At 38.5% G+C, this 25,460-nt stretch overlaps 2 protein-coding genes across 2 annotated transcripts in view; one reads left to right on the top strand and one right to left on the bottom strand.

The window, feature by feature from the left end:
- Positions 1-611: 611 nt before the first annotated feature.
- Positions 612-1,935, top strand: RRAGA (Ras related GTP binding A; the record flags this gene model as incomplete). Its single annotated transcript, XM_079706043.1, has 1 exon — positions 612-1,935. One exon carries the CDS (start codon positions 612-614, stop codon positions 1,551-1,553), a length of 942 nt encoding a protein of 313 aa, XP_079562169.1. The 3' UTR covers positions 1,554-1,935.
- Positions 1,936-6,979: 5,044 nt separating this feature from the next.
- HAUS6 (HAUS augmin like complex subunit 6) overlaps positions 6,980-25,460 on the bottom strand; it is a gene marked incomplete at both ends in the record, with an annotated part of 43,858 nt that continues 25,377 nt past the window's right edge. The window contains 6 exons of the mRNA XM_079706981.1: positions 6,980-7,074; positions 9,092-10,138; positions 12,049-12,184; positions 14,189-14,365; positions 14,660-14,726; positions 19,787-19,868. Coding sequence (XP_079563107.1) covers positions 6,980-7,074; positions 9,092-10,138; positions 12,049-12,184; positions 14,189-14,365; positions 14,660-14,726; positions 19,787-19,868 — 1,604 coding nt within the window. The remainder of the gene's footprint in view (positions 7,075-9,091; positions 10,139-12,048; positions 12,185-14,188; positions 14,366-14,659; positions 14,727-19,786; positions 19,869-25,460) is intronic.

Below are 25,460 nucleotides of genomic sequence, written 5' to 3'. Positions count from 1 at the left end.
CCTAACTGGGCGGAGAAGTTAAGCCTTCTTCGGCTTTTCCCTGTCTGCTGCTCAGGCCTAAAACCACGCAACAGCACACCGCGCTCTTAAAGCGCGTAGTGGTGTGCTGGTGTTTTTTCGGCCACGAGATGGCAGCATTCTCCCAACTGCCAACACACGTACAATTTGCAACCGTAGGCCCCGTTTAAATAGGGGACCAGAACACCAGAGTCCTGGGTTCACCTTCCATTTTCTCTTTCGGGTGGGCCCCGCTGCGTTTCGCTAAAAGAGCCGTTTATCAAAGCTCGTTGTGCAGCGACGGCCGAGAGCGCGGGTTCTCGCGAGATCGCCGCCGGAAGTGGGTGGCAGCGGAGAGGCAGAGACTCTTCTCTCCGGAAGGCGAGCATTTCTCTGTAGCGGCTGCAGCCGTTTGCCCTACAGCGCTCTCCCCCGAGAAAGAGCTCACCGGTCGCCGCCTTCCCAGCCCCGAGCTCGTACCTTCGGCTTCTCCGGCTGCACAGCTGCACGGCCCGGCCGTTGGAGCCCCAGCAAGCCCCGGCCCCTCCCTCCCTCCGACCGCGCTGCAGTTAGGCCGCGCCCTGAGGCCCAGTCCGCGGCAGCTCCGGCGGGTGATGCCAAATACAGCCATGAAGAAAAAGGTGCTGTTGATGGGGAAGAGCGGGTCGGGGAAGACCAGCATGAGGTCCATTATCTTTGCCAATTACATCGCTCGCGACACCCGGCGCCTGGGTGCCACCATTGATGTGGAGCACTCCCACGTCCGATTTCTGGGCAACCTGGTGCTGAATCTGTGGGACTGTGGCGGTCAGGACACCTTCATGGAAAATTACTTCACCAGCCAGCGAGACAACATCTTCCGTAATGTCGAGGTTCTGATTTACGTGTTCGACGTGGAGAGCCGCGAACTGGAAAAGGACATGCATTATTACCAGTCGTGTCTGGAAGCCATCCTCCAGAACTCTCCTGATGCCAAAATCTTCTGCCTGGTGCACAAAATGGATCTGGTTCAGGAGGATCAGCGTGACCTGATTTTTAAAGAGCGAGAGGAAGACCTGAGGCGTTTGTCTCGTCCGCTGGAGTGTGCCTGTTTTCGAACATCCATCTGGGATGAAACGCTCTACAAAGCCTGGTCCAGTATTGTCTATCAGCTGATTCCCAATGTTCAGCAGCTGGAGATGAACCTCAGGAATTTTGCCCAGATTATTGAGGCCGATGAAGTTCTGCTATTCGAGAGGGCGACGTTCTTGGTCATTTCCCATTACCAGTGCAAAGAGCAGCGTGACGTCCACCGATTCGAGAAGATCAGCAACATTATTAAGCAGTTCAAGCTGAGCTGCAGTAAATTGGCCGCTTCTTTCCAGAGCATGGAAGTTAGGAATTCTAACTTCGCTGCGTTCATCGACATCTTCACGTCAAACACGTACGTGATGGTGGTTATGTCAGATCCGTCGATCCCTTCTGCAGCTACTCTGATCAACATTCGCAATGCCAGGAAACACTTTGAGAAGCTGGAGAGAGTGGATGGTCCCAAGCACAGCCTTCTTATGCGTTGAATGTTGCCAAAATGCGCTCTCTGAAAATGCTGAATTGCCTTCCCCCTTTTTCTTTTAATATTCATAATGTCGTGTGCTTAAAAGTGGGCTTTGAAATGTGTGCTGCTTACTTCTTCCATCCCTTTCTTCCCTTGTCCCCAGTCTTCAAGCCTTGGACGCTATTTACTCAGCTATCCAGTAGAGCTTCAAGATGGCCTTTCTGAAAAGTTGGTATGGTGTTAACACTAAAGTAGGTGGTGGTGTATGTGTGTATGTGTGTTCCGATTACCTGGTTATAATAGATACACACGTCAAAGCCTTTACAATATCTTCCTGTATTCCTTACAAGGTTGCAAAGGTGGAATGTTATTTTATCAGCAAATGCATTTATAAATTCTTTTTGGCTTCAACCATGAATAAACATTTGCTGTTAGCAATTTAAAATATGGTCTTATTTGAAATAATTTGAAGGTGGTTAATATTAAAGCTATAGATTCTGACTGCCCACAAGTATTGCTTAACTGGTAAGTTTGATTTTGTAATCTTGGCTCCCATCATCTTAACGATGTTTCATAGCAACTGTAGCAGTGTGGTTAAGAGAACGGTCTCTGGAGCTAGACCACCTGAGCTGAGTTAGTATCCTAGTCCCTTCACTTACTGGCTCTGTGAACTGGGCAAGGTACTTAATTTTACTGTGCTTGTTTCCTCATTTGTAAAATATGGATAAGGATAGCACTACTTCACTGGATTAAGATTAAATTAAAACAACATGGAAAACATTTAGAATGGTACCTGGCACATACTCAGTAATGTGTCAGCTGTCAATACCACCCACTGAGCCATTCTTCCTCCCCACTCCCAAATTACTGGATGTGAAGCCTAGCTAAGTATTTAAGCCCTTACTAAATCCCAGGTATTCTTAAATACTTGATGTGCGTTTTCTTACTTAATCCTCACAACCTGTGAGGTAGATTACTTTTATCTGTTAATAGATGAGAAAACTGGTATGACCTTATTACAAGGTTATACAGCTGAACCTAGGCAGTGTAGTTGCAGATCCTCCCCATCTCCTAACCGTTACATGCCACTACTAACTCCACTGACAGAAAAGTTCATAAAAATCCTAGCTTTTTAGCTGTACATTATTCCTTCATATAAATTCCCCAATTTTATAGATTGAGTAAACTGAAGCCAGGAAGTTAAATGACTTCTCTCAAATAGTGTTTTGCTTTGGGCAAGATCACTTTCCCATCTGTATTTGTCTGGAAATTGGATAATTTTGAATCAGATTCTTAGATTACATACTTTTGGGGAAGAATTCTAAGGTTCCTATTTTGAACTGGCAGTGTGGTATAGTGAAATCAAAAAACAGACCTAAGTGCCCTATTTCAGCCACCTCATAGATTGTTTTAAATGAAATCTAAGTATCTTAGAGCCAAAACACCTCTGATCAACTCCTCTCACCTCATTTTACAAATGAGGCATCTCTATTTACAGACATTAAATATAAGTGATAGGGAATTTCCAAACCTTTATAAAGTTATTTAACATTTATTAAATCCTTTATAGCAGCACCTGTGGATGACAAGATCCTACCCATGAAGAGCAAGAAGCTGTTCAGATATGTTATTAAACTAGTCTAATAAGGGCCTTTGGCAATAAGCTAGCATAGACTCCAAATGAACTCTGAGGGTATATATGTACTTTTAAAAATCATTTTAAAATACATTTAATAAATCTAGAGCTAGATGGTATAATACTGAACATTTCTTCAAGACCAGTATGTAAAACATTTACAGATAGTCCCATGGAGGACTCACAAATATTTTAAATTCAGCATGTGGATTTAACATTCACAGTGCATACGGCAAAAGGTATATCAACTATGTATCTGCAACTTAACGTGAAAGAGAACTTTACTTTAGCAAATACTTTCTTTACATTAAGGAAAATGTCCTTAAACCTATCTTCTTTAATTTTAGTATACTCAGAGTAGGGGAAAAACAGGGTTTCCTTTTATACAGGTCTGAAGAATTTAAATAAAATTGACTCCATAGATCATGGTTAAGAAACACATGGTAAAGAATGGTTTCAAAATACTTGTATTTTTGTTTTCAATTAAATTCCCCCAAATTGATTTTCTTTAACAACAAATAGTCTTTATTCCACTTGATAACATTTTTCATGTTAAGCAACATTATATGCTTGTTGTCTTTAAACATTTAAAACAATTAGGACATAGGGGCATTATCTAAAGTTTCAAACTGACAGAGAAGTCAGCTTACACACCATCTTATGAATAGTGAATAAAACAAGATACATTCTGCTGTGAATGTAATGAGACAAAGTACTCTTACAGCAATAAAGTAGCCCTCCCTCTTTACCATTACTTTAATTCCATCAGACAGAGGCAAAGAAAACATTTCCAATACTTCAGTATCTGCTAAGGATGATCTATGGCCCTTGGAGTATATGTATGTGTGGACACACCCCACACACATATCTACGTAAGTATATGTCTGTATGTATTTAATCAATACAACTGGAGAAATCACATACAACCATGAAAAAATACAATAAAAGCAATAAATGAAAAATACTAAGTGAATAAAAGTTAACATAAGCCATAGGAGATTTCAGAGAAGGGACAGTCCCATGGATAAGAGATTAAGACTTCAAGGTGAATGTGAGATTTGTTCTGAACCCTAAAGGACGAACTATAACTCTGAAAGGCTGGGAGGTGAAGGTAGGATATTCCAGCTTCAGAACTGTGCATTAAGATTTTTAAAGACACATGCCCACCAAAGCATTTCAGTTAAAAAAAAGGCTGGGGCGGGGATCATAGTGGAAGGGGGAAAAGAGGAATCTATGGAGGAGACCTTATATGCCTTTAAATTTGAACTCAATTCTGGAATTAACAATGAACCATTAATGGAATTTTAAACAAAGTGATGTGGTCAAAGCAGTCCCTTAAGGTCAAAAGGCAGGTAATGCAGGCAATATTGGATAAGGAAGAGGAGTCATAATCAAAATGGTTTAGGAGAAAGTCACAGATTTAATATACTTTTGTTTATACTACTGGCGTACAAAGGACAGGGAAGAATGCCAAAAACTCAGCCTAATCACAGGTGTGACTCAACAACCATGTGGTTTTTGTAAATCTATTAATATCCAAAGATATTTTGGTCTTGTGATTCCCATTAATTCAGGGCCCACACTTATTGGTGAACTTCAGCTTCCTTATCAGAGAGCTAAGACCTCTAAAGCAGAATGTAATAGTGCACGTAGCTTAAGATACCCCAGGGCTAAATGTGAATCTGTATCCCCTAGCAGTGGCTCTCAAGCTTTTTATTGAGCCTAAGAATTACCACGGAAGCTATTTAAAATGCCGATTTCTAATCCTCACTTTAGACCTACAGAGTATGTTTTTTTAAAGATTATCCCAGGTAATTCCTCAAGTCCATCTTAGACAAGTCATTTATTTAAGCTCCCTAGCTTTGGTATCATTACCTGTAAAATAGGTACAATATCAGTATCTTACAGAAGTATAAGAATTAAATGATATATTAAGTATCCAGGAATAGCTCTGGCCCTTTGTAGATGCTAATACCTTCTCCTTAGCATGTTAATTTTGGATTTACCAATACTAGGTTTCTTAAGACTAGAGGACAGTTTCCCAGTTACAGAGCCCCTATTTGTTCTGTTAACTAATAAAAGAATATGGCACCTTAGAAGCTTTTCTCTTCCTCTTTCTTTTCCACTGCAAAGAAGGTTGTTATTTGTGCTTTTCTTCTGTCTTTTCTCACAAAAAAAGGCTGGCCTTCAAACTTGGATCAAACAAGCAACACAGAGAAAGTAAGCCAAAATGAGTGAAGAAAGACGAAGTATTCAGCCCATCCACTTCCAGAACTCTTCAGCTTTTCTCCTCTTCTTGCCAGTTTCTTGGCAAACTGGACAAGGCTGTGATGCTTAAGAGTTGAGGCTAGACACAGGGGTGCTGTAGGTGCTATTACCCTTCCAGTGTGTGCTTAACCTCCTGGTTCACAGAGGGCAATGGCATGTATTCACTTGGATGCTAAAGACAAGCCCTTTTCTTGGCCAGGGGGTCTAACTACATGAGGCAGGACACTGTACAAGAGGCCTCACATCTGACTCCCATTTAGAGTCCAGAAGGTCCACTCCTGCAGCCATATCCTACATCCTGGCCTTTTAGTTACTTCTAGGAGGTCTTGTTGGTATATTAAGGAAGGAAAATAAGGTCAAATCCTAGCTTCACCGCTGACCTAGCTGTTTAACACTGAACAAGTTATTTAACTACAAATTCAATTTTCTCAAGTTAATCTGAAGCTATTCTGTAGGCAGTGGGGAACTGATGGTTTTTGAGGAGGAAAGTAACAATCAAAATTAGCTCCCTTAACCTGCTGTATAGCACAGGGAGCTCAGCTTGGTGCTCTGTGATGGCCTAGTTGGGTGGGATGGGGGGTGGGGGGGGAGGTCCAAGAGGGAGGGGATGTGTGTATGAGTATAGCTGATTCACTTCACTGTGCAGCAGAAACTAACACAACATTGTAAAGCAATTATACTCCAATAAAAATTTTTTTTTAATTTAAAAATTAAAAAAAAAATTAGCTCCCTTCCCCAAAAACACTGCCCCTCCAAAAAAAACAGACTAATTTTTTAATTTACATTTTTTCTGTTAAAATAAAAAACTAGAGTTAAATTCTCAAAGTCTAAATTAGACTAAATATAAAACTGCTATAGAACCCACTGAATGGATTTATAGTTAGTGTCCCTCAAAAGTATCTAGTCATTTTCCGCCTTTTTCCTTTTTTCTAAATTCATTCTGCTCCAGTCTTCACTATCATCACATGCACTTTATTCCATCAAATATCATTTTTCAGGATCAACCTACCTGAATAATCATTAAGCCTCTTTAGAGCTTTCCCAAACTTAAACTTTGTCATTTTGATTATATACCCCAAAGCATTACTTTCCTCACTTTTTTTGTTTAGTACCAGAATGTTGTAAAAAGAAACAATAAAAGTTGTTTCCCTAGAAAGAAAGATCAGTATATCCAATGGCTATTAAGTTAACCACTTAATAAAACACATTAAAAACTACTCATCCTTATGTTAATTAACTGAAATTAGAACATAATGAATTAGTTAACCTAATACTATGCCATTTACTTCATGCTTACAAGATTATGCAAGAAACCAAAATGGCTTCTCATAACTTGTTTGCTTTCCAAATACTTCACATTTCAACCCCATATCCATACAGAGAGAGAAAATCCAAACACACTCTCCTTACTTAAAATCAGTAGAGAAGGCTAAAAAGCATTATTTAGGACTTTTTTAGACCCTGAAAAAGTTACACTTCCAATGTGTATTTAAATTACAAATGTTTTTATCCTGTGACATTGCTTCAACTTAAGTTCATCATAGTTAAGTTGACTGGGCTACTGCTTCATCTTTCAAGTCGGATGGAGATTCTTTTGCATCAAGGCTCTTATTCAAGATTTCTTCTTCTGCAAAATTGACTTCAAAAAGAGAAAAGGATAAGCAAACATAAAGAAAAAATAGGACAAATTCCAAGTAGTAGCAAATTTCAGTAAAAAGTTCACATGCAAATATGTAACTGCAATAAAATTACCATTATTCTCAGACTTCCCTGGTGGCACAGTGGTTAAGAATCTGCCTGCCAATGCAGGGGACACGGGTTCGTGCCCTGGTCCAGGAACATCCCACATGCCACGGAGCAACTAAGCCCATGCGCCACAACTACTGAGCCTGCGCTCTAGAGCCCGCGAGCCACAGCTACTGAAGCCCACACGCATAGAGCCCGTGTTCTGCAACAAGAGAAGCCACCACAACGAGAAGACCGTGCACCGCAAAAGTAGCCCCCACTCGCCGCAACCAGAGAAAGCCCGCGCACAGCAACAAAGACCCAACTCAGCCAAAAATAAAGAAAAAAAAAAAGTAAGATGGGAGTAGGATGGGCCCTTAATCTATAGGACTGATGTCCTTATAAGAAGGTACACAGAACACAAAGGGAGAATGCCATGTGAAGATGGAGGTAGAAATGTGTTATGCTGCCACAAGCCAAAGAACACCTGGGGGTTATGAGAAGCTAGAAGAGTCAAGAAGGATCATCCTCTAGTGCAGGGGTCCCCAACCCCCGGGCCGTGGACCACTACCAGTCCGCAGCCTGTTAGGAACCAGGCCGCACAGCAGGTGAGTGGCAGGCGAGCGAGCGAAGCTTCATCTGCCGCTCCCCATCCCTCGCATTACCACCTGAACCTCCCCACCCCCCACCATGGAAAAATTGCCTTCCACGAAACTGGTCCCCGGTGCCAAAAAGGTTGGGGACCGCTGCTCTAGTGGCTTCAGAGGGAACACAGCCATGCCAACAGCTTGATTCTGAATCCTAGCCTCCAGAACTTGTTTTCTCCAGAGACAAAAAATTTCTGTTGTCTTAAGCCACCCAGTTTGTGGTACATCGTTACGGCAGCCCTAGGAAAGTAATACAATGACCTACCTTGTTTTGTCACTGCACCCCCATCAAATTACTTCTAACGAAACCACAGATACTATATTATCTTATTTATTTATTTATTTAAATTTATTTATTTATTTATTTTTTGGCTGTGTGGGGTCTTCGTTGCTGCGCACAGGCTTTCTCTAGTTGTGTCGAGCAGGGGCTACTCTTATTGCGATGTGTGGGCTTTCTCACTGCAGTGGTTTCTCTTGTTGCAGAGCACAGGCTCTAGGTGCATGGGCTTCAGTAGTTGTGGCACATGGGCTCAGTAGCTGTGGCTCGTGGGCTCTAGAGCGCAGGCCCTGTAGTTGTGGTGCATGGGCTTAGTTACTCTGCGGCATGTGGGATATTCCTGGACCAGGGAACGAACCTGTGTCCCCTGCATTGGCAGGCAGATTCTCAACCACTGTGCTACCACGAAGTCCCACTATATTATAATGATATTTAACATAGCATTTCTCAACTTTAGAACCACCTTCCATTAGCCAAAAAGATTTTGACAAGGTTTACTTTCAGTAGTTTGTATTACAAAAGCAATAGGTTTCAGGTTTTTGGTTTTGTTTTCTACCCCTGCCCCATACCAATTGTAAGCTATATAAAAATCACTAGAGGGGCTTCCCTGGTGGCGCAGTGGTTGAGAGTCCGCCTGCCGAGGCAGGGGACACGGGTTCGTGCCCCGGTCCGGGAGGATCCCACATGCCGCAGAGCGGCTGGGCCCGTGAGCCATGGCCGCTGAGCCTGCGCGTCCGGAGCCTGCGCTCCACAACGGGAGAGGCCAAACCAGTGAGAGGCCCGCATACCGCAAAAAAAAAAAAAAAGAAAGAAAAAAATCACTAGACATTCTGAAAGTACCCGTAAAAATGGTGGATTCACTCTTCTCATCCTAGTTGAAGGAATAAGGAGCATATTTTGTCATATTAACGATAAAGATCATGTAACATTCACTGCATGCTATTTTTAGGAGAAGGTGAGAGAAAACTTCAGCAGGTTAATATGCACATTATCTAGTTAAATCTTACCTGTTAAATTAGGTAGACGTTCTCCAAGACTACATGGTATTGTGGTCCTCAATCTTTGTTCCACTGGAGAAAACTTAATTAGTGGTGAAAGAGACCGTTTTCTTTCACCAAGGGACATGCATGAAGATGGTTTTGTACAGTCAATGTGCAAATCATGAGTGCCCAAAAAGTTAAGCATATCATCAGTTTGCATGTATTGGGAAGTAAGGCTCAATTCTGGTTTGTGTCTTTCAAGTGTTTCAGGATTAGAGAGACAAATTTCTTCCCTTTGCTTGGGCAGAGATTTCTGCAGAGCCTCATATCCACTGCAAGCAGCCTGTAAATTAAAGTCTGATTCTGGAGTATTCTGTCTTCCTCCCACAGCACCTTCTGGGAAAATGCCACTGTGCATAGAACTATTTGGTTCCAGTTTAAAATTGGCCTCTGTACTACTGGAGCTATTAAGACTTAAGTGACCAACTTCTTCTGGAAGAGTTTCATATAATATGCCAAAATCACTATCTTTAAAACTGGAACTAATTCCACTTGATATCTGAAAAGAGTTCCATAACATACTTTTATGCATGGAAAGATCTTTGTAAGAAGCTTTCGAGTGGTCTGATGTTTTAATATACTCTTCTTCACTGCTACCTATCACATCTCTCCTATTGCCTACAGCAGGGGAGAATGTCTCTATTTGGCTAGTTTCTAAAAACTTGTCCTGTAAAGCTGTACATTCCAAATCTTGCTTACAAATTATGTCCTTATTTAACAAATCTGACAGATTCTGTGTTGTTGGTTCACCTATGCAACTGGTTACCACAGGTTTCTGAAGCACACACTTGAGGCAATCTGAAACAACTTTCTCTTCAGGCAAAGGAGAATGGTTAGAATCGGACACAGTGGTTGCTGAGAAAAAACTATCCACGTTAAGCTCTTTTTGATTATGCACCACAGGTAAGGATTCTGGCAATACTTCTCTATGTTCAGTATCCATTTGAATTGGTTCTGTACTTCTGTTATCTTCTATTTTAACAGCTTTTCTCCATGAGCTCCTAATTTCACTTACTAATTAAATGAAGGGGGAAATAACACAAGTTATTAATAAGTTCCCAAACAGAACATGCAATTAAACATTTCATTTCTAGTGCTTAAGATAAAACTGCTGACTCAGTACATGTTCATAGATATGCCAGTTGGATGACAAGTCTCCACAATACACCAAATCCCAACAACATCAAAGAATTCCATCTCCAACTGACCACACACAAAAAACGAAAGGTGTTCCTGAAATGTGCATATACTTTCACACAGCACATACAAATCACATGTATTAAAGAGGTATTTTCTTAACCATAATTCAAAAAGAGTCATGTACCACAATGTTCACTGCAGCTCTATTTACAATAGCCAGGACATGGAAGCAACCTAAGCGTCCATCGACAGATGAATGCATAAAGAAGATGTGGCACATATATACAATGGAATATTACTCAGCCATAAAAAGAAATGAAATTGAGTTATCTGTAGTGAGATGGATGGACCCAGAGTCTGTCATACAGAGCGAAGTAAGTCAGAAAGAGAAAATCAAATACCATATGCTAACACATATATATGGAATCTAAAAAAAAAAAAAAAAAAAACCTAGCACAGGAATAAAGATGCAGATGTAGAGAATGGACTTGAGGACACAGGGAGGGGGAAGAGTAAGCTGGGACGAAGTGAGAGAGTGGCATAGACTTATATATACTATAAAATGTAAAACAGATAGCTAGTGGGAAGCAGCCGCATAGCACAGGGAGATCAGCTCGGGTGCTTTGTGACCACCTAGAGGGGTGGGATAGGGAGGGTGGGAGGGAGACGCAAGACGGAGGAGATATGGGGATACATGTATATGTATAGCTGATTCACTCTGTTATAAAGCAGAAACTAACACACCATTGTAAAGCAATTATACTCCAATAAAGATGTTATTTATAAATAAATAAACAAACAAATAAATAAATGGAAAAAAAGATATTTTCTTGCCCATCTAGGCCAGGGTTTGGCATGCTTATTTATATATATATATATATATATATATATATATATATACACACACACACACACACACACACTTATATATATACAGCATACACACACACACACACACACACACACACACTTTTTCTATAAAGGGCCAGATAGTAATACTTCAGGTTTAGCAGGCCATCTTATCTGTGGTCACTACTCAGCTCTGTCACTGTAATGTGAAAGTAGCCATAAACGATATGCTGACAAATGAACAAGGTTGTGTTCAATGCAACTTTATGTACAAAAACACATAGGGTGGGCCTGATTTGGTTTGCAAAATGTAGTTTGCCAACCACCAATCTATACAGTGGCTAGGTTCAACCTGAACTGAATCCATTTAACTTTGGATATGTCATTTCTAGTAGCATAATGGAAATTATATTTAATCACTCACCCAGGATGATGTGCCTACATGAGGACAAGAATATCAGAACTTTGCCCACACAATATAGGTTGTAAGAAGAAAGTACTGGGGAGTCTGATTAGCTTGGGAGAGGTAAGAAAGATCTCTGTACAGAGTTTTTGGCTGATGCTGCTGGTTGCTGACTGGAAGAATACAGCCTCCATACTCTATAAATGTTGATCACAGATCAGATGTGGAGGATATTTCTGAAGTGATCAACTAAAATATTTTCCAAGAAAAAGCCAAGTAAAACAACGAAAACAAAATTGTATAGTTCCAGGGCAAAATAATACTGCTGAAGGAATGCCATATAAGTGACAGTGCCCACAGTTGATATTTCAATAAAAGTCCCCCACATGAAAACAAATAGAGCCAATGCCACTAAATTGAAAGATACAGAAAAAAGTTTTAAAGTGAGTTTCCAAAAGATCTGTCAGACCATGGTTCTAATAGTAGTAATGTCTAAGAAAGAAAATAGTGACAAAAAACATTATTAACTTACTCAAGTTTTCTGGAGTTCGGGGAATTTGATTCCTTGTTAAGAACGGGTTGGAAACTAGAGAGTCAATTAGTTCCTCTAATATTACTTCTTTTCCTTTAGAAGGCTGTGGTGAATCAGATAAAACTGCCCTTGCAACCTAAAACAGAAAAGAAAAAGTAAAGCAAAAATTACCAAGCCCACTGGTAGAATGCAACAAAGGCCCTGATAAGAACAATAAGCACAAAAATAAACTCAACAATGTAGCTCCCAGACACTCCATATAGACTCTCCAGGCACAAAATCCTATTAAGGTGAAATCAAACCCCAAACCCGTTTCCTCCCTTATCTTAAATGGATATCCTGTTACACAGGAGAGAAAAGATAGAAATCTTTACATTTGGAAAGATTTAGATATAGTTCTGACTGCAGTGATCTGAACTACTATCTGCCACACTTTTGAGCTTCACAATTCCATATCTGCTAAAATGACTGGTTCTGAAGCATGCAGGTTCTTCTTAATTATAATCCACCACACGGTAACACCTCTACTAATAAACAGAGTACATTCTGACATCAAACTTCTTTGCCAGAAACCTCATCATCAGACATAAATTAGTGAAAACATAGGTATACATTTCTAAAATAGAGAAAAGAAAGTGTACAATATGAAAATAGCACTCTGTATTAACATTTTAATAAAACCAGAAAGCAAAAAACAAGCAAATTAAAATCTCTGCACCCTGAAATCCTGAAAAAAGAAACTGCCTACAACCATAATCAAACTGACTCCAATTCATCCTCCTCCATGAAAATAGATGGCTTCTTAGAATTCTAACACTAAATATTCCTTGTCATAAACACTATTAAAGAGAATTAATTTCACTTTACTTTCAGAGTTTTATGAGATTTTAGGGCTCTCCTCTTCCATCCTATCTCATTCCACTGCTACTGTAAATTCTTTTAACCAGAAAATGTGTCTTTCCTCCCATATCAGGAAAGAAAAAAAAGAATGACTAATCATCTTTTCTTTAGTATAAAGTCAATCAACTAATACAGAGAAACAACAGACCTTTAGAGATTTAAAAATATTTAGAGACCATGAAACTGGTCCAACTTCCTCAAGTTGCAAACAAGAAAAATGACTGACAGCCAGCTCTCTTATTTGGACAATATTTATTAATTTTTTCAGGATCAAGATAAAGGAGGGAACTCCAATACCTGAATCAATATGCACTAAACCAAACTTTTCTTTCAGTCTCTGAGGAATGTAAAACAGCTGATTTATTTTCTGGCTGTTTATCCAAATTCAAACAATGGGAAATATGTAATAAAAATAACATTAAAAAATGGCCTGGGGCTTCCCTGGTGGCGCAGTGGTTGAGAGCCCGCCTGCCAATGCAGGGGACACGGGTTCGTGCCCCGGTCTGGGAAGATCCCACATGCCGCGGAGCGGCTGGGCCCGTGAGCCATGGTTGCTGAGCCTGCACGTCCGGAGCCTGTGCTCCGCAACGGGAGAGGCCACAACAGTGTGAGGCCCGCATACCGCAAAAAAAAAAAAAGAATGGCCTGACCATTTCATTTGTATAAACCGAGTTCTGTAATACTCAGCAATAGTCGTATGACGTGGTCACTTGCCAGAGAAAAGTATTAAGGAACAGAGCTGGTTAAGAAAACCAAGATCATAAACAATCATGTATTTATTCACTTTTGAAATATTTAAAAAGCAGAAGGACAAAACCTTCACTCAGTGATAATATATTGTATAGTCTTTGTTCTAAAATTCAAAAAAAGAGGAAGCTCAGCTAAGCAACAGATAACATTCACAGAGTATTTTAATAAGTATAATCATTGGGTGTATTTATCCAACAATTTATGTAATGGTTAATTCCAAACATATTATACATGTATTATTTTTGTACTTTTGGATAGTTATAGAATGGGACATGGGTTCTAAACCATGGATATAATCTTAACTAAATAAGTTTATTTTATATCTATTTCTACTTTTGGGGAGGACCAATTCTGCTTTAACCATGGTTTTTATTGTCTGTGACCTCTTTCCCAAATTATACCTAATCAGTAATTAACTGTACTTCACTTATAACCCCAACACCATTTAGAAAATGACATTTCAGTATACTGAATACAATCTTTTTCTAACCTCTTCTACCAGATGATCTTGCTCTTTTTGGAATGGATCACTTTTTTTAGCTGGCAGAGACCCTCCAAATGCACTACTCTTTGCAATATTTGATGATGAAGAGTCTTCCACTTCAAATTCTGGTGTTTTCTTAGAAACTGTTTCATTTTTCTCTCTAGGAGTCGTCAACTTCGTGTCCTGAATAAGACAAACATGTAATGTTAAAACGTTAATAATTGTACCTGATCTTCATTAATGTTAATCTATAAAAGGTTAACATTATTGTAAAATTAAATGTTCACTGGCACAGTTTAAAAATTCCAGTATTCCCATTTAGAAGTAATAACTAATGTGTAAACAGGAATGTTACATAATGTGCACATACTAGGAAATGTGAAAATAGAAATTTAACTGGGATATCAACAAAAGTAAAGAATATTTTATCATATGTGAGTATGGTCAGAATTAATTTTAAATTGTTTTAAAATATACCTTTTCAAGTAGTGTAACACTGTTTCTACCTGATGGTGAAGTGGGCTGCAACAGGAAAGCAGCAGGGCTAAAAGGAAAAAAAAGTAATAAATCCAAGTTATGAGTAAGAAAGAATTCCATTCACTTGATGTATTTGAATATTCTAAGGAAACTGTCTGCCCCGTATCTGTCCGTTACGATTTCACTCAATTCGTCCCGGTCATCAAAAGGCAGTTTATTATTCTAGGGAAGTATAGTGACAATTAGAGCAGTACTTCAGCCCAATTTGTGTATCAGCCTCCCAAATTACAAACATTTTCGTTACCCACTATGTATTTTAAGTCAACAGCATTTTTTACAAGGGTTGGATGACTTGATGAACAATCAGAACTTGAGTACAAGGTAAAAACAAATTCAGTTAGAGACTTCCCTGGTGGCGCAGTGGTTAAGAATCCGTCTGCCAATGCAGGGGACACGGGTTTGATCCCTGGTCCGGGAAGATCCCACATGCCACAGAGCAACCAAGCCCGTGCGCCACAACTACTGAGCCTGCGCTCTAGAGCCTGTGAGCCACAACTACTGAGCCCGAGTGCCACAACTACTGAAGCCCCTGCGCCTAGAGCCCATGCTCTGCAGCAAGAGAAGCTGCCGCAATAAGCCCGCACACCGCAACAAAGAGTAGCCTCCGCTCGCCGCAACTAGAGAAAGCCCATGCGCAGCAACGAAGATCCAATGCAGCCAAAAATAAAACAAATAAAAATAAATAAGGAAACAAATTCAATTAACTAGAATCACATTATTACAATGTCCTCAGGCTTCAGACCACAGAAGCACTGTAGCAGAGACTGTAAGATTATTTTGATATTTCAGGTCCAAAATCAATTTCTCTTATGCTGAATCTTCTATAGCAAATACATTACACTTACAGTAAAGTCATAAGGTTATTCAATTTGAATTTGTGGCATTCCACACATAGTGTTCCTTAATCTCTTAGATTCTCTTGCCCCTTTTGGTAAACATGAAAACTTTATGCATCTTTTCACTATAATTACAAAATTAGTTATTAAATTTTTTAAGCCTTCAAAGTAATGATAACTTTATTTATCTTCATCTTGAAAGTACCTTCAAATTCAATCATGGATTGGGTCTGCTCACTGACCAAAAGCTTTTCTATTCTAGGTAAAATGGAGGCAGGATTACCACAGAAACCACCTTCAACATCAAGCATGCCAGTGTTTTTCTTTCTGTTCATAGACAGAAAAGTACAAAATTAACAACTTTGCAAATATTTTATATAATAGCAAATATGCCTTTCAAACTTTTTCAAATGTGCCCTTCTTGAAATCTACCTTCCAAACATAATTCAAAATCACTGAAATTGCTCAAGTTTCAACTTCTCCTCGACAGGATATAATCTAGATATCTAACGCAAAAGATTAATGATTACTATCTAGTGTGATTTTATCCACATTCTTCCCCAAAATTGAAGTTAAAATGATCAGAAAGCCCTCTGAAGCAGGGTCAGCAAAATATGGACCAATGCCACTAAGATGCCACCAAAAGACTGGTGAGCTCCTTGAGGATGAGGACTATGTCTTACCAAAGGCTATTCCCAAGTCCTAACACAGTGCCTGGCGCTTGGTAGTGCCACACGATGGATCAATAAATAAATGTCACTTGAAGATGAGGTTCTATAGATGCCACCAAATTTTTCTGTCTGAATCATTCTTGCAGAGTCTCATAATAGAGAAAAATGGAACCACATTCTATACCTCCTCTCTCTCATTTCTGAATTGGCAACATGCTATTAGCCTTGTTAATATCTCAATTCAAGTCAACTTCAAAGCAGCCCTGGCTCAGTCCATACTCTCTACCCACTTGCCAGGCCAAAACTGAGGCCCATGAAATCCAGATAAAAAGGGTATTGATCCCACTGTGGAAATTAACCCTAAAAGCACTACCAAAAGAAAAAAGACATGCTTTTTATAGCAGCAAAAATTTTGAGGAAAACCTAAAGTCTAAAAATAAATGAAATGTTAAAAAGCTATTTTAAGTGGTAATATAATGTTAAGTAAATATACACACACACTAAAAAAACTGCATTTATGCTATGTTGAGAAATTTTTGTATTTTAGAATACAAGACTTTGGAATTGGAAATAAAGTCTAAAAAAGAACTTGGGAGGGCTTCCCTGGTGGTGCAGTGGTTGAGAGTCCGCCTGCCGATGCAGGGGACACGGGTTCGTGCCCCGGTCCGGGAGGATCCCACATGCCGCGGAGTGGCTGGGCTCGTGAGCCATGGCCGCTGGGCCTGTGTGTCCGGAGCCTGTGCTCCACAACGGGAGAGGCCACAACAGTGAGAGGCCCACATACAGCAAAAAAAAAAAAAAAGAACTTGGGAAAGAATCTGACAAGTGATTTATTGGAAATTCGAAATTGTAGCTAATTATTTTTTATTTTCATTTGTTGTTATTGTTATAATATGTCTACAGTTAACAGAGAAATAATAAAAAGAGAAAGGAAATAATAAAATGAGATTAGAATTCAATTTCTAAGACTAAGGATGTTTGTTTGGAATGCATGCAAGATCATACTGCCCTATCTCTGAAATGTAGTAAAGGAGAAACTGTAGAGGTTAAAGGTCTAGAAGAACTGCATCACCACCACTAGAAATATCATGGAACCCTCCTTTCCAGAAACCACTGCAAAGAAAGGTAGTACCCATAGTGTACAGCAAAGGCATCATCAACCACTGAATCTGATTGTAAGTATGGTGCAGCCTCCATGAGCTCACCCTGATCAAAACCAAGCCAGGAGATCGTTGGAGAAGACTACTTATATTTTAGTACTTGTGAATGAAAACCACATGTGAAAGGGCAAACAACACACTTAGAGCTAAAAACTAAATTCATCTCATGCTTTTTAACTACATAATTATATTAACCATATCCACATATGAATTTCCCAATTAACTACACTGATATTGATGTAAGATGATGCCACTACAAATAAAATATTTAGTATAACAGCTGAACTACATGCCAAAAAAAGGGTATTTCTTTAAGTGCAGTCTATCCACATTACACATGAAACATTTTATTACAAAATACCTTTTATAGTAAAGAATTCTGAGCAACATGTTTACTTCCATATCCCAGTAACTCAACTCTTTACCTCTCTTCTGTTCTCCTATTAGGCAGTAATAATCTTTCATTTCCCATTAAGCATTTATCCCTCATCACCAAAAGCCTTCCTCTACCTCCTTTCAATATCCCAACCTATAAGTAAAATAAAGCATGAAAAGATAGTTAAAAGATCCAAGAGCTTAGAAAAGGATAAATGTGGAAGTCAAAATTATTTAATACAGGGGCTTCCCTGGTGGCGCAGTGGTTGAGAGTACGCCTGCCGATGCAGGGGACACGGGTTCGTGCCCCGGTCTGGGAGGATCCCACATGCCGTGGAGTGGCTGGGCCCATGAGCCATGGCTGCTAAGCCTGCGCATACGGAGTCTGTGCTCCACAACGGGAGAGGCCACAGCAGTGAGAGGCCCGCGTACCGCAAAAACAAACAAACAAACAAACAAATTATTTAATACAACTTTTTCCTATATTAAGAGAATTCTATCTGAATTAAATTCTTAGGGGCTGAGCATCTGGCTCCTGTAGAATTCTTATAGTACATCTTAGTACAAAATTCTACTTCAAGAAAGAATCTTGAGGTTGAATGGAGTTCATAAATAAAATCAGATTTGTAAATTAATCTACTAACTCCATCAATCTTTAGTCCAGCAAGAGACCTTAAATCAAAATATTTAATCTGCTCTCTCAAGGAAAGACAGACCAAAAACATAACTGAGATCGGGAAGCACCAACTATTTCCCTCTAAGAGGCATGCTTTAAGAACAATTGTGATAAGGGGGTAAAATTAGCAAGCCCAATAACTTTATAATTTCACTTTACAAGGTCTTCACTGCAGATTTCATTCTATTTCTTTAGGTACTCAGAAAATCAACATCACACCCAGATCTAAGAACAAAAATAAAATTCTCCCACAAGTAGTCCTGACCTCCTATGAACCAGAAAATTTGCAGAGGACACTGCCAATAGCATAATTTCACATTTAAGTTTTGACAATAGTTATGGTATTTCAACTTAATAACTTATTAAGAGTATACAGAATGAAGGGAGCCTCAAGTCACTTAAAATTTAGATTTTTCTTTTAGAATTATCCTAAATATTTTGTTTCCATATCTGTGCCTCATTAACATGGGGAAGCTGAATGAAAATCAACTATTTAAATCAAAGGTTAATCAGAAAAAGCAAAATAATAAAGGAATCTATTTAGCATATCTGTGTTTGACTGCTACTTAATAATGTTTAGTTTCAATAAGGGACAAACACATTCACATTTAGTTTAGAGATTTCTGCTTTTATAATCTGGCATCAGTTTATTTAAGGGATAAATAGGATAAAAGAGGAAAAAAGACAATAAATAAAGAATACTCCTAGTTACAACAAACTAGCTAGGTTCAGTTTTTTCATATGCTAAATTTTGGAATTAGATTGAATCAGAAGTCTTCCCAAAAAAAATTTTTTTAAGTACAGAACTCTTTTTATCAAATGGCATATAAAGCCCCTATATATAGTACAGATAAAAGAGTAGGCTGCTTAGGTTGAAGTGGGAAAGGCTGGAACAGTCACAGGTTAAATCTGATTCATCCACAGCAACAGAGGGCGCTGCAGAACACAGACTGAAAACTACCAACTAGACTACCAACTAGATCATCTCAGAAGTCCCTAAACTCTTGGATTTAGTCAACAGCCACAAGTGATTTCAAAGACGTTCAGACACAAAAAGGCAAAAATTCCCAAACTTGCATTAGATAATTTTCACATATGTCTTTTTCTTCAAAAATTACATAATCCCCATGAGTCCCAACATTTAGATAAGAATAGAGGAAAAAAATGCCCTTGCATCAGAAATGTTGAATCTTTCCTGAAAACGTGCATCTGCAGTAGAAAAACACTGTCTGGTTAAGAGAAGAAAGTTATGAGCTATCTCACAGTGGAGAAGCTTGAAAGCTGGCTGAAGATGGGACTAAAATTAATTAAGAGAAAAAAAATCAATATGAAAATCAAATTTCTTTTACCTGTTGGCTAGATCACATTTAGTTTCCAGTATATCACCTGCCCTTCTGCAATCATTTTCCTGGATATGTTGCTTATGTGTATCTGAAGGAATAGAAAAATTAATTACTCTTTAATTATGTTTGTACATTCTAATATTCAGAGATCTCTTGAAGTTCTACAACTTCTAAACAGAAGAAAACAGAAAAATAAAATAAATGTTAATAGGAAAAGACAATTATTCAATTATTAAGTATAAAGTAGTATGCATGACAGTGATGGAGAATATGTACAATAGGCTTTTCTAGAAAGACAGCTCACACAAAGTTTCCCAAAAAGGGACAATCCATAATTCTCAAGTATTATATAGCCATGCTTCATGTTTAAGTACACAGATAATGCAATTACCACATAAACCAGCCAAAAAGTTATAGTACTTAGCATATTTTAGCCCAGCATCTATGACCATCAGTCAACCTGTGTATTTACTCTTCAACATATCATTTAATAACTATGTGTCATTACTGCACTAACAATGGGAAAAAGAAATTTAAAATGGAGACCTGTCTTCAAGGAGTCAGTACAGGAAATACTATGAACAAGTACATACAGAATTATGGTATACTGCTACAGTATTGACACAAGTATGCACAGAATGCAAGGAGGCAAAAAGGCACCCGGCCCAGAGTGGGACACATGAAGAAGCCATGAAAGTACTAAGAGAATAAGTTGCATGTTTTGTGTGCCACAGCATAAGGTATATCTAGTGGAAGCATGATAGGCAATGAAACTGATGACAAAAGCCATGGCTGTATTTCAAAGGATTTGATATTCCAGGAGCTCCTCTTTTTTCAACATGTTAGCTTCTGAAACACTATTTATACATGTGTCCAAAGTGTTACTGTATAAGAAGCCAATGTGTATACTATGTAAAGTTTTCCTTTTAATTCATCATAATGCCACCTCATAACATTCTCAATACCCTATGCTTTTGAACCTACTAATTATGATGGAGTTACTGTTATTTATAAAACATTCCAAAAGTAAGCACAAATACAACTATACCACAAACTTAGTAGACAACCATTAACTAAAATGATGATGATATAGTCAACATCTTGTTATAACCTATAATGTTAAAGAATTGAAAAAGAATATATATATGTGTGTATACATATATATATATGTTCCATTTCAGATCACTGAATCACTTTGCTGTACACCTGAAACATTGTAAATCAACTATACTTTAATTTTTAAATGTTTTAAATTTAAAGATTTTTAAAAAATAAAAATGATGATGCACAACTTTAAACACCATCTGGTGGTGGTAGGCAGAGTTCATGCACATTTGTTCTGGTATGAAAGAAAGTCTGTAAGGTAAAAGCTACTAAGTGAAAAAGCATCTAGAGCCTTTTTCTCTTTCCCAAAGGTGATAGGTGATAGAAAGCCACTGGTGGGTATTACACCAAGAGATGAAAAGGATCATATTTACATTACAGGAAGATCACTGATAGCCATTTGGAATATAGAACAGATAGACTACTGGAGGCAGAGTAGCTAGTTAGAACACAATCACATGCAAGAAATGATGAAAACTAAACTTAAGATGCAAAGATAGCAAAGGAGGGCACAGTCATAAATAGTGCATTTAGGAGGTTAAAACAAACTAAACTCACCACTACAAAGCAAACGAAACTAAAGCAGACACTGACTCCTACTGTAAAGACACTACAACTACTAAATAAAATGTAAGAAAAAAGGAAAGGCCAGAAGAATAAAAATCATCACATGACAGAACCAAAGATGGAAAGCACAACAAGCAGGGTAAACTTAAACTGAGAAACAAGGGCTCAGTGAGGCAAGCTCCAGGGGCTGAACACAGGAGATTTAAATGCCTACATGGTAACAAGAAACATCATCTCAGGCCTCTCAGGCTGGGATCTGAGAGGCCACCATAAGACAAGACACTGCAAAGACTGCTCTGCCTCTGAAAAGGGATTATAAAAATTCTGCCAACTGGACAGGGAAAGCCTGCTGTCTACCTGGACTCCTTGGTGAAAAAAAAGTATAGAAGAAAGGAAGGAAAGATATCTAAAACCTAGCCTACTCAAAAGGAGGTGTGAAATCCATAATTATACTGGCTACTTGTTTTAGGAATCCCAAACCAAAGACATTAACTGGTCTAGTTCAAAAGAAATCCCTGGGACTCCTGGCCACTCTATAGAGACCCTTCTGCAATCCTGGGCCCACAGGACTCCTCCAGAGGTGGGGGACCCAATGAAGTTGAGATTTCATTCAAATATTTTAATATTAATATTTCAATAGAACATCAGCAGGCAGAGCATACAGGAGAAGTACCTGAAATGAAGAGATACTGGGAAAATTGATAAAGATAAAAATCAGTATATTTAAAATGATCAACAAAAAAGAAACAACAGGGGCCATAATGAAAGAAGATGACACCACGAAAAAGAATGGGCAGTTTTGAAAAAAGAAGCAAATAAAAAATACATTCATGAAAACTAAATACTAAAGTGGACAGGTCAAAAAGGAGATTAAACATAAATAAAGAGATAATTAGTGAACCATAGAGATACAAAGAAAATACCCAGAATGCAGGTCCAGAGTTACAAAGAGGTTATAAATATGAATGAGAAGTTATGAGACATGGGGGACAGAATTAGAAGTCCCAATAATATGAGGTATAAAAGAAAAGGACCAAAAGAATGAGAGAGGGGGGTAATAGTACAAGAGATATTAGTGAATAAGTTTCCAGAATTGAAGAAAGATACGAGCCTTCACACTGAATAAGCACACACAAGTTCCAAACAGACTAAATAAAAACAAATCTACATTTAGACACAGCTCAATGAACCTGCATAATACAAAAATAAATAAGTCTTAAAAGCAACCAGAGATCAAAAATTACCTACAAATGAACGACAATTAGACCAAGAGCAAATGTTTCAAAAACAAAAGAAGGCAGAAAGCAATGAGATCATATTATTAAAGTCCCAAGGAAAAATAAGTGTTGATCTTGAATCCAAACTATCATTCATAAGTAAAAATAAAGACATTTTCAAAGAAAGACTAAGAAATCTTACTATTCAGGGTCTGTCACTAAAAGAAGTGAAAGATATACTTCGAGATATACCTCTCAAAAGGAAGGAATAGAACAAAAGTAATATTGGCCCAAAAAATCAGTAAATGAACTGGTAAATCACACACAATAATTGTTAAAAAGAATTTCTATCAATGTCATTTCTTTTTCTTAAGGGGTAGGGCATTATCCTAGAATAAAAGTCAGTAAGAGGACAAAACAACCATATACAATGAGTGAACCCTCCTTGGATCCTGGTTCAAAAACAAACATTTACAGGGCTTCCCTGGTGGCACAGTGGTTGAGAGTCTGCCTGCCGATGCAGGGGACATGGGTTCGTGCCCCGGTTCGGGAAGATCCCACATGCTGCGGAGCGGCTGGGCCTGTGAGCCATGGCCGCTGAGCCTGCGCATCTGGAGCCTGTGCTCCACAACGGGAGAGGCCACAGCAGTGAGAGGCCCACATACCACAAAAAAAAAAAAAAAAAAAAAAATTTTACTAAGAACATGTTGGGGGGTAAGAGAAATTTTATTTATAAACTTAAGAACAGCAGAACAGTACACATATGGTTAGATCCAAAGTAAAATTATTTTTATAAACATACATCAGAATAAACTTAAGATTTAGGATAGTGGTTACCTCTGCAAATGTAGAATGAACGGTCAAGGCCAAGGGGTTAATACCCAAAATATACAAACAGCTCATACATATCAATATCGCAAAAACAAACCCAATCAATGCATGCCGCAACTAAAAGTTCACATGCCACAACTAAGGAGCCCGCAAGCGCTAACTAAGGAGCCCACCAGCTGCAACTAAGGACCCCGCCAGCCACAACTAAGGAGCACACGTGCCACAACTAAGGAGCCGGTGAGCTGCAAGTAAGCAGCCTGCCTGCCGCGACTAAGACCCGGTGCAATCAAATAAATAAATAAAATATTTTTTAAAAAAACGGGCAGAAGATCTAAATAGACATTTCTCCAAAGAAGACATACAGATAGCCAACAGGCACATGAAAAGATGCTCAACATCACTAATTATTAGAGAAATGCAAATCAAAACCACAATGAGGTATCAACCTCACACTTGTTAGAACGGCTCTCATTAAAAATTCTACAAATAATAAATGCTGGAGAGGATGTGGAGAAAAGGGAACCCTCCTGCACTGTTGGGGGGAATGTAAACTGGTGCAGCCACTATGGAGAACAGTATGGAGGTTCCTTAAAAATCTAAAAATATAACTACCATATGATCCAGCAATTCCACTCCTGGGTATATGGGCGGAAAAAGCGAAAACTCTAATTTGAAAAATCACATGCACTCCAATGTTCATGGCAGCACTATTTACAATAGTCAAGACATGGAAGCAACGCAAGTGCCATCAACAGATTACTGGCTTAAGAAGATGTGGCATATATATACACACATACACACACAATGGATATTTCTCAGCCATACAAGAATGAAATATTGCCATTTGCAGCAACATGGATGGACCTAGAGAATATTATGCTTAGTGAAATAAGTCAGACAGAGAAAGACAAATACTATATCACTTATATATGAAATCTAAAAAATAATACAAATGAATTTATATACGAAACAGAAACAGACTCACAGACACAGAAAGCAAACTTACAGTTACCAAAGGGGAGAAGGAAGCGGGGGAAGGGACAAAGGAGTATGAGATTAACAAACTACTTTAATACATAACATAGATAAGCAACAGGATTTATTGTATAGCATAGGGAATTATAGCCAATATCATGTAATAGCCTATAATGGAATATAATCTTAAAAAAAATCACTATGCTCTACACACCTGAAACTAAAATAATATTATAAATCAACTATACTGCAATTAAAAAAAAAAGAATACTCAAGGAAGGGTGGATACTCAAGGGTTAACTACACTAGTACTTTAAAAAAAATCTAAAGCAAATACTGCAAAGATTTGACAAGTGTTCAGTAAACAGGTATTTATAATATTCCTGTACTTAATAATGATGAAATATAATTTTTTAAAACTACTGAAAAGAAAGATCACTTCCAGAAAGATGTAATATGTAAGGTATAGGAGGGAAAAAGCTTTTACTTTAAGCAAAGTAAAGTGGTTTACTACAAAAAGTATAAAATAATGTTGAGGTTCCCCAGCCCAGACCAAGGCTCTAGAGGAAGAAAAAAAAAAGGAATCCCAAGAGTACAAACTGTGCAATGTCTGAAGGAAAGGGTTACCCCCAAAGATCCTATCAAACACTTTTAAAATGTGGACTTCTAACTAAACTTCATAAACAGACACAAATACTCCCTCACTCTGAAGGTGACACAGAAATCTCCAAATGGACGTGAGAACAATTTCATGGTTTCACAGGGCCTAAACTAAGTATGCCAAGAGTACAAAGGCCCTTTCCAAGCTGAAGTGAGAACACAATGGCAACCAAATATGCCAAGAACTATCAAAGTAATTCTATCATCATAAGCAATGCTCTGTATCTGAAGATCTTTTTCATTCATCAAACTATGCAGCCTTTTGTGTCTACTCTTCTGCTGGCGCCTATCCTTGACCCTTGCTCTCTGGTCTGTGATCTTTCCCA

Source organism: Hyperoodon ampullatus (genome assembly GCF_949752795.1).
Source record: "Hyperoodon ampullatus genome assembly, chromosome: 6".
Classification (NCBI taxonomy): Eukaryota; Metazoa; Chordata; class Mammalia; order Artiodactyla; family Ziphiidae; genus Hyperoodon; species Hyperoodon ampullatus.
The sequence above is the reverse complement of the archived record's forward strand: the minus strand, read 5'-3'. Positions and strand labels throughout refer to the sequence as shown.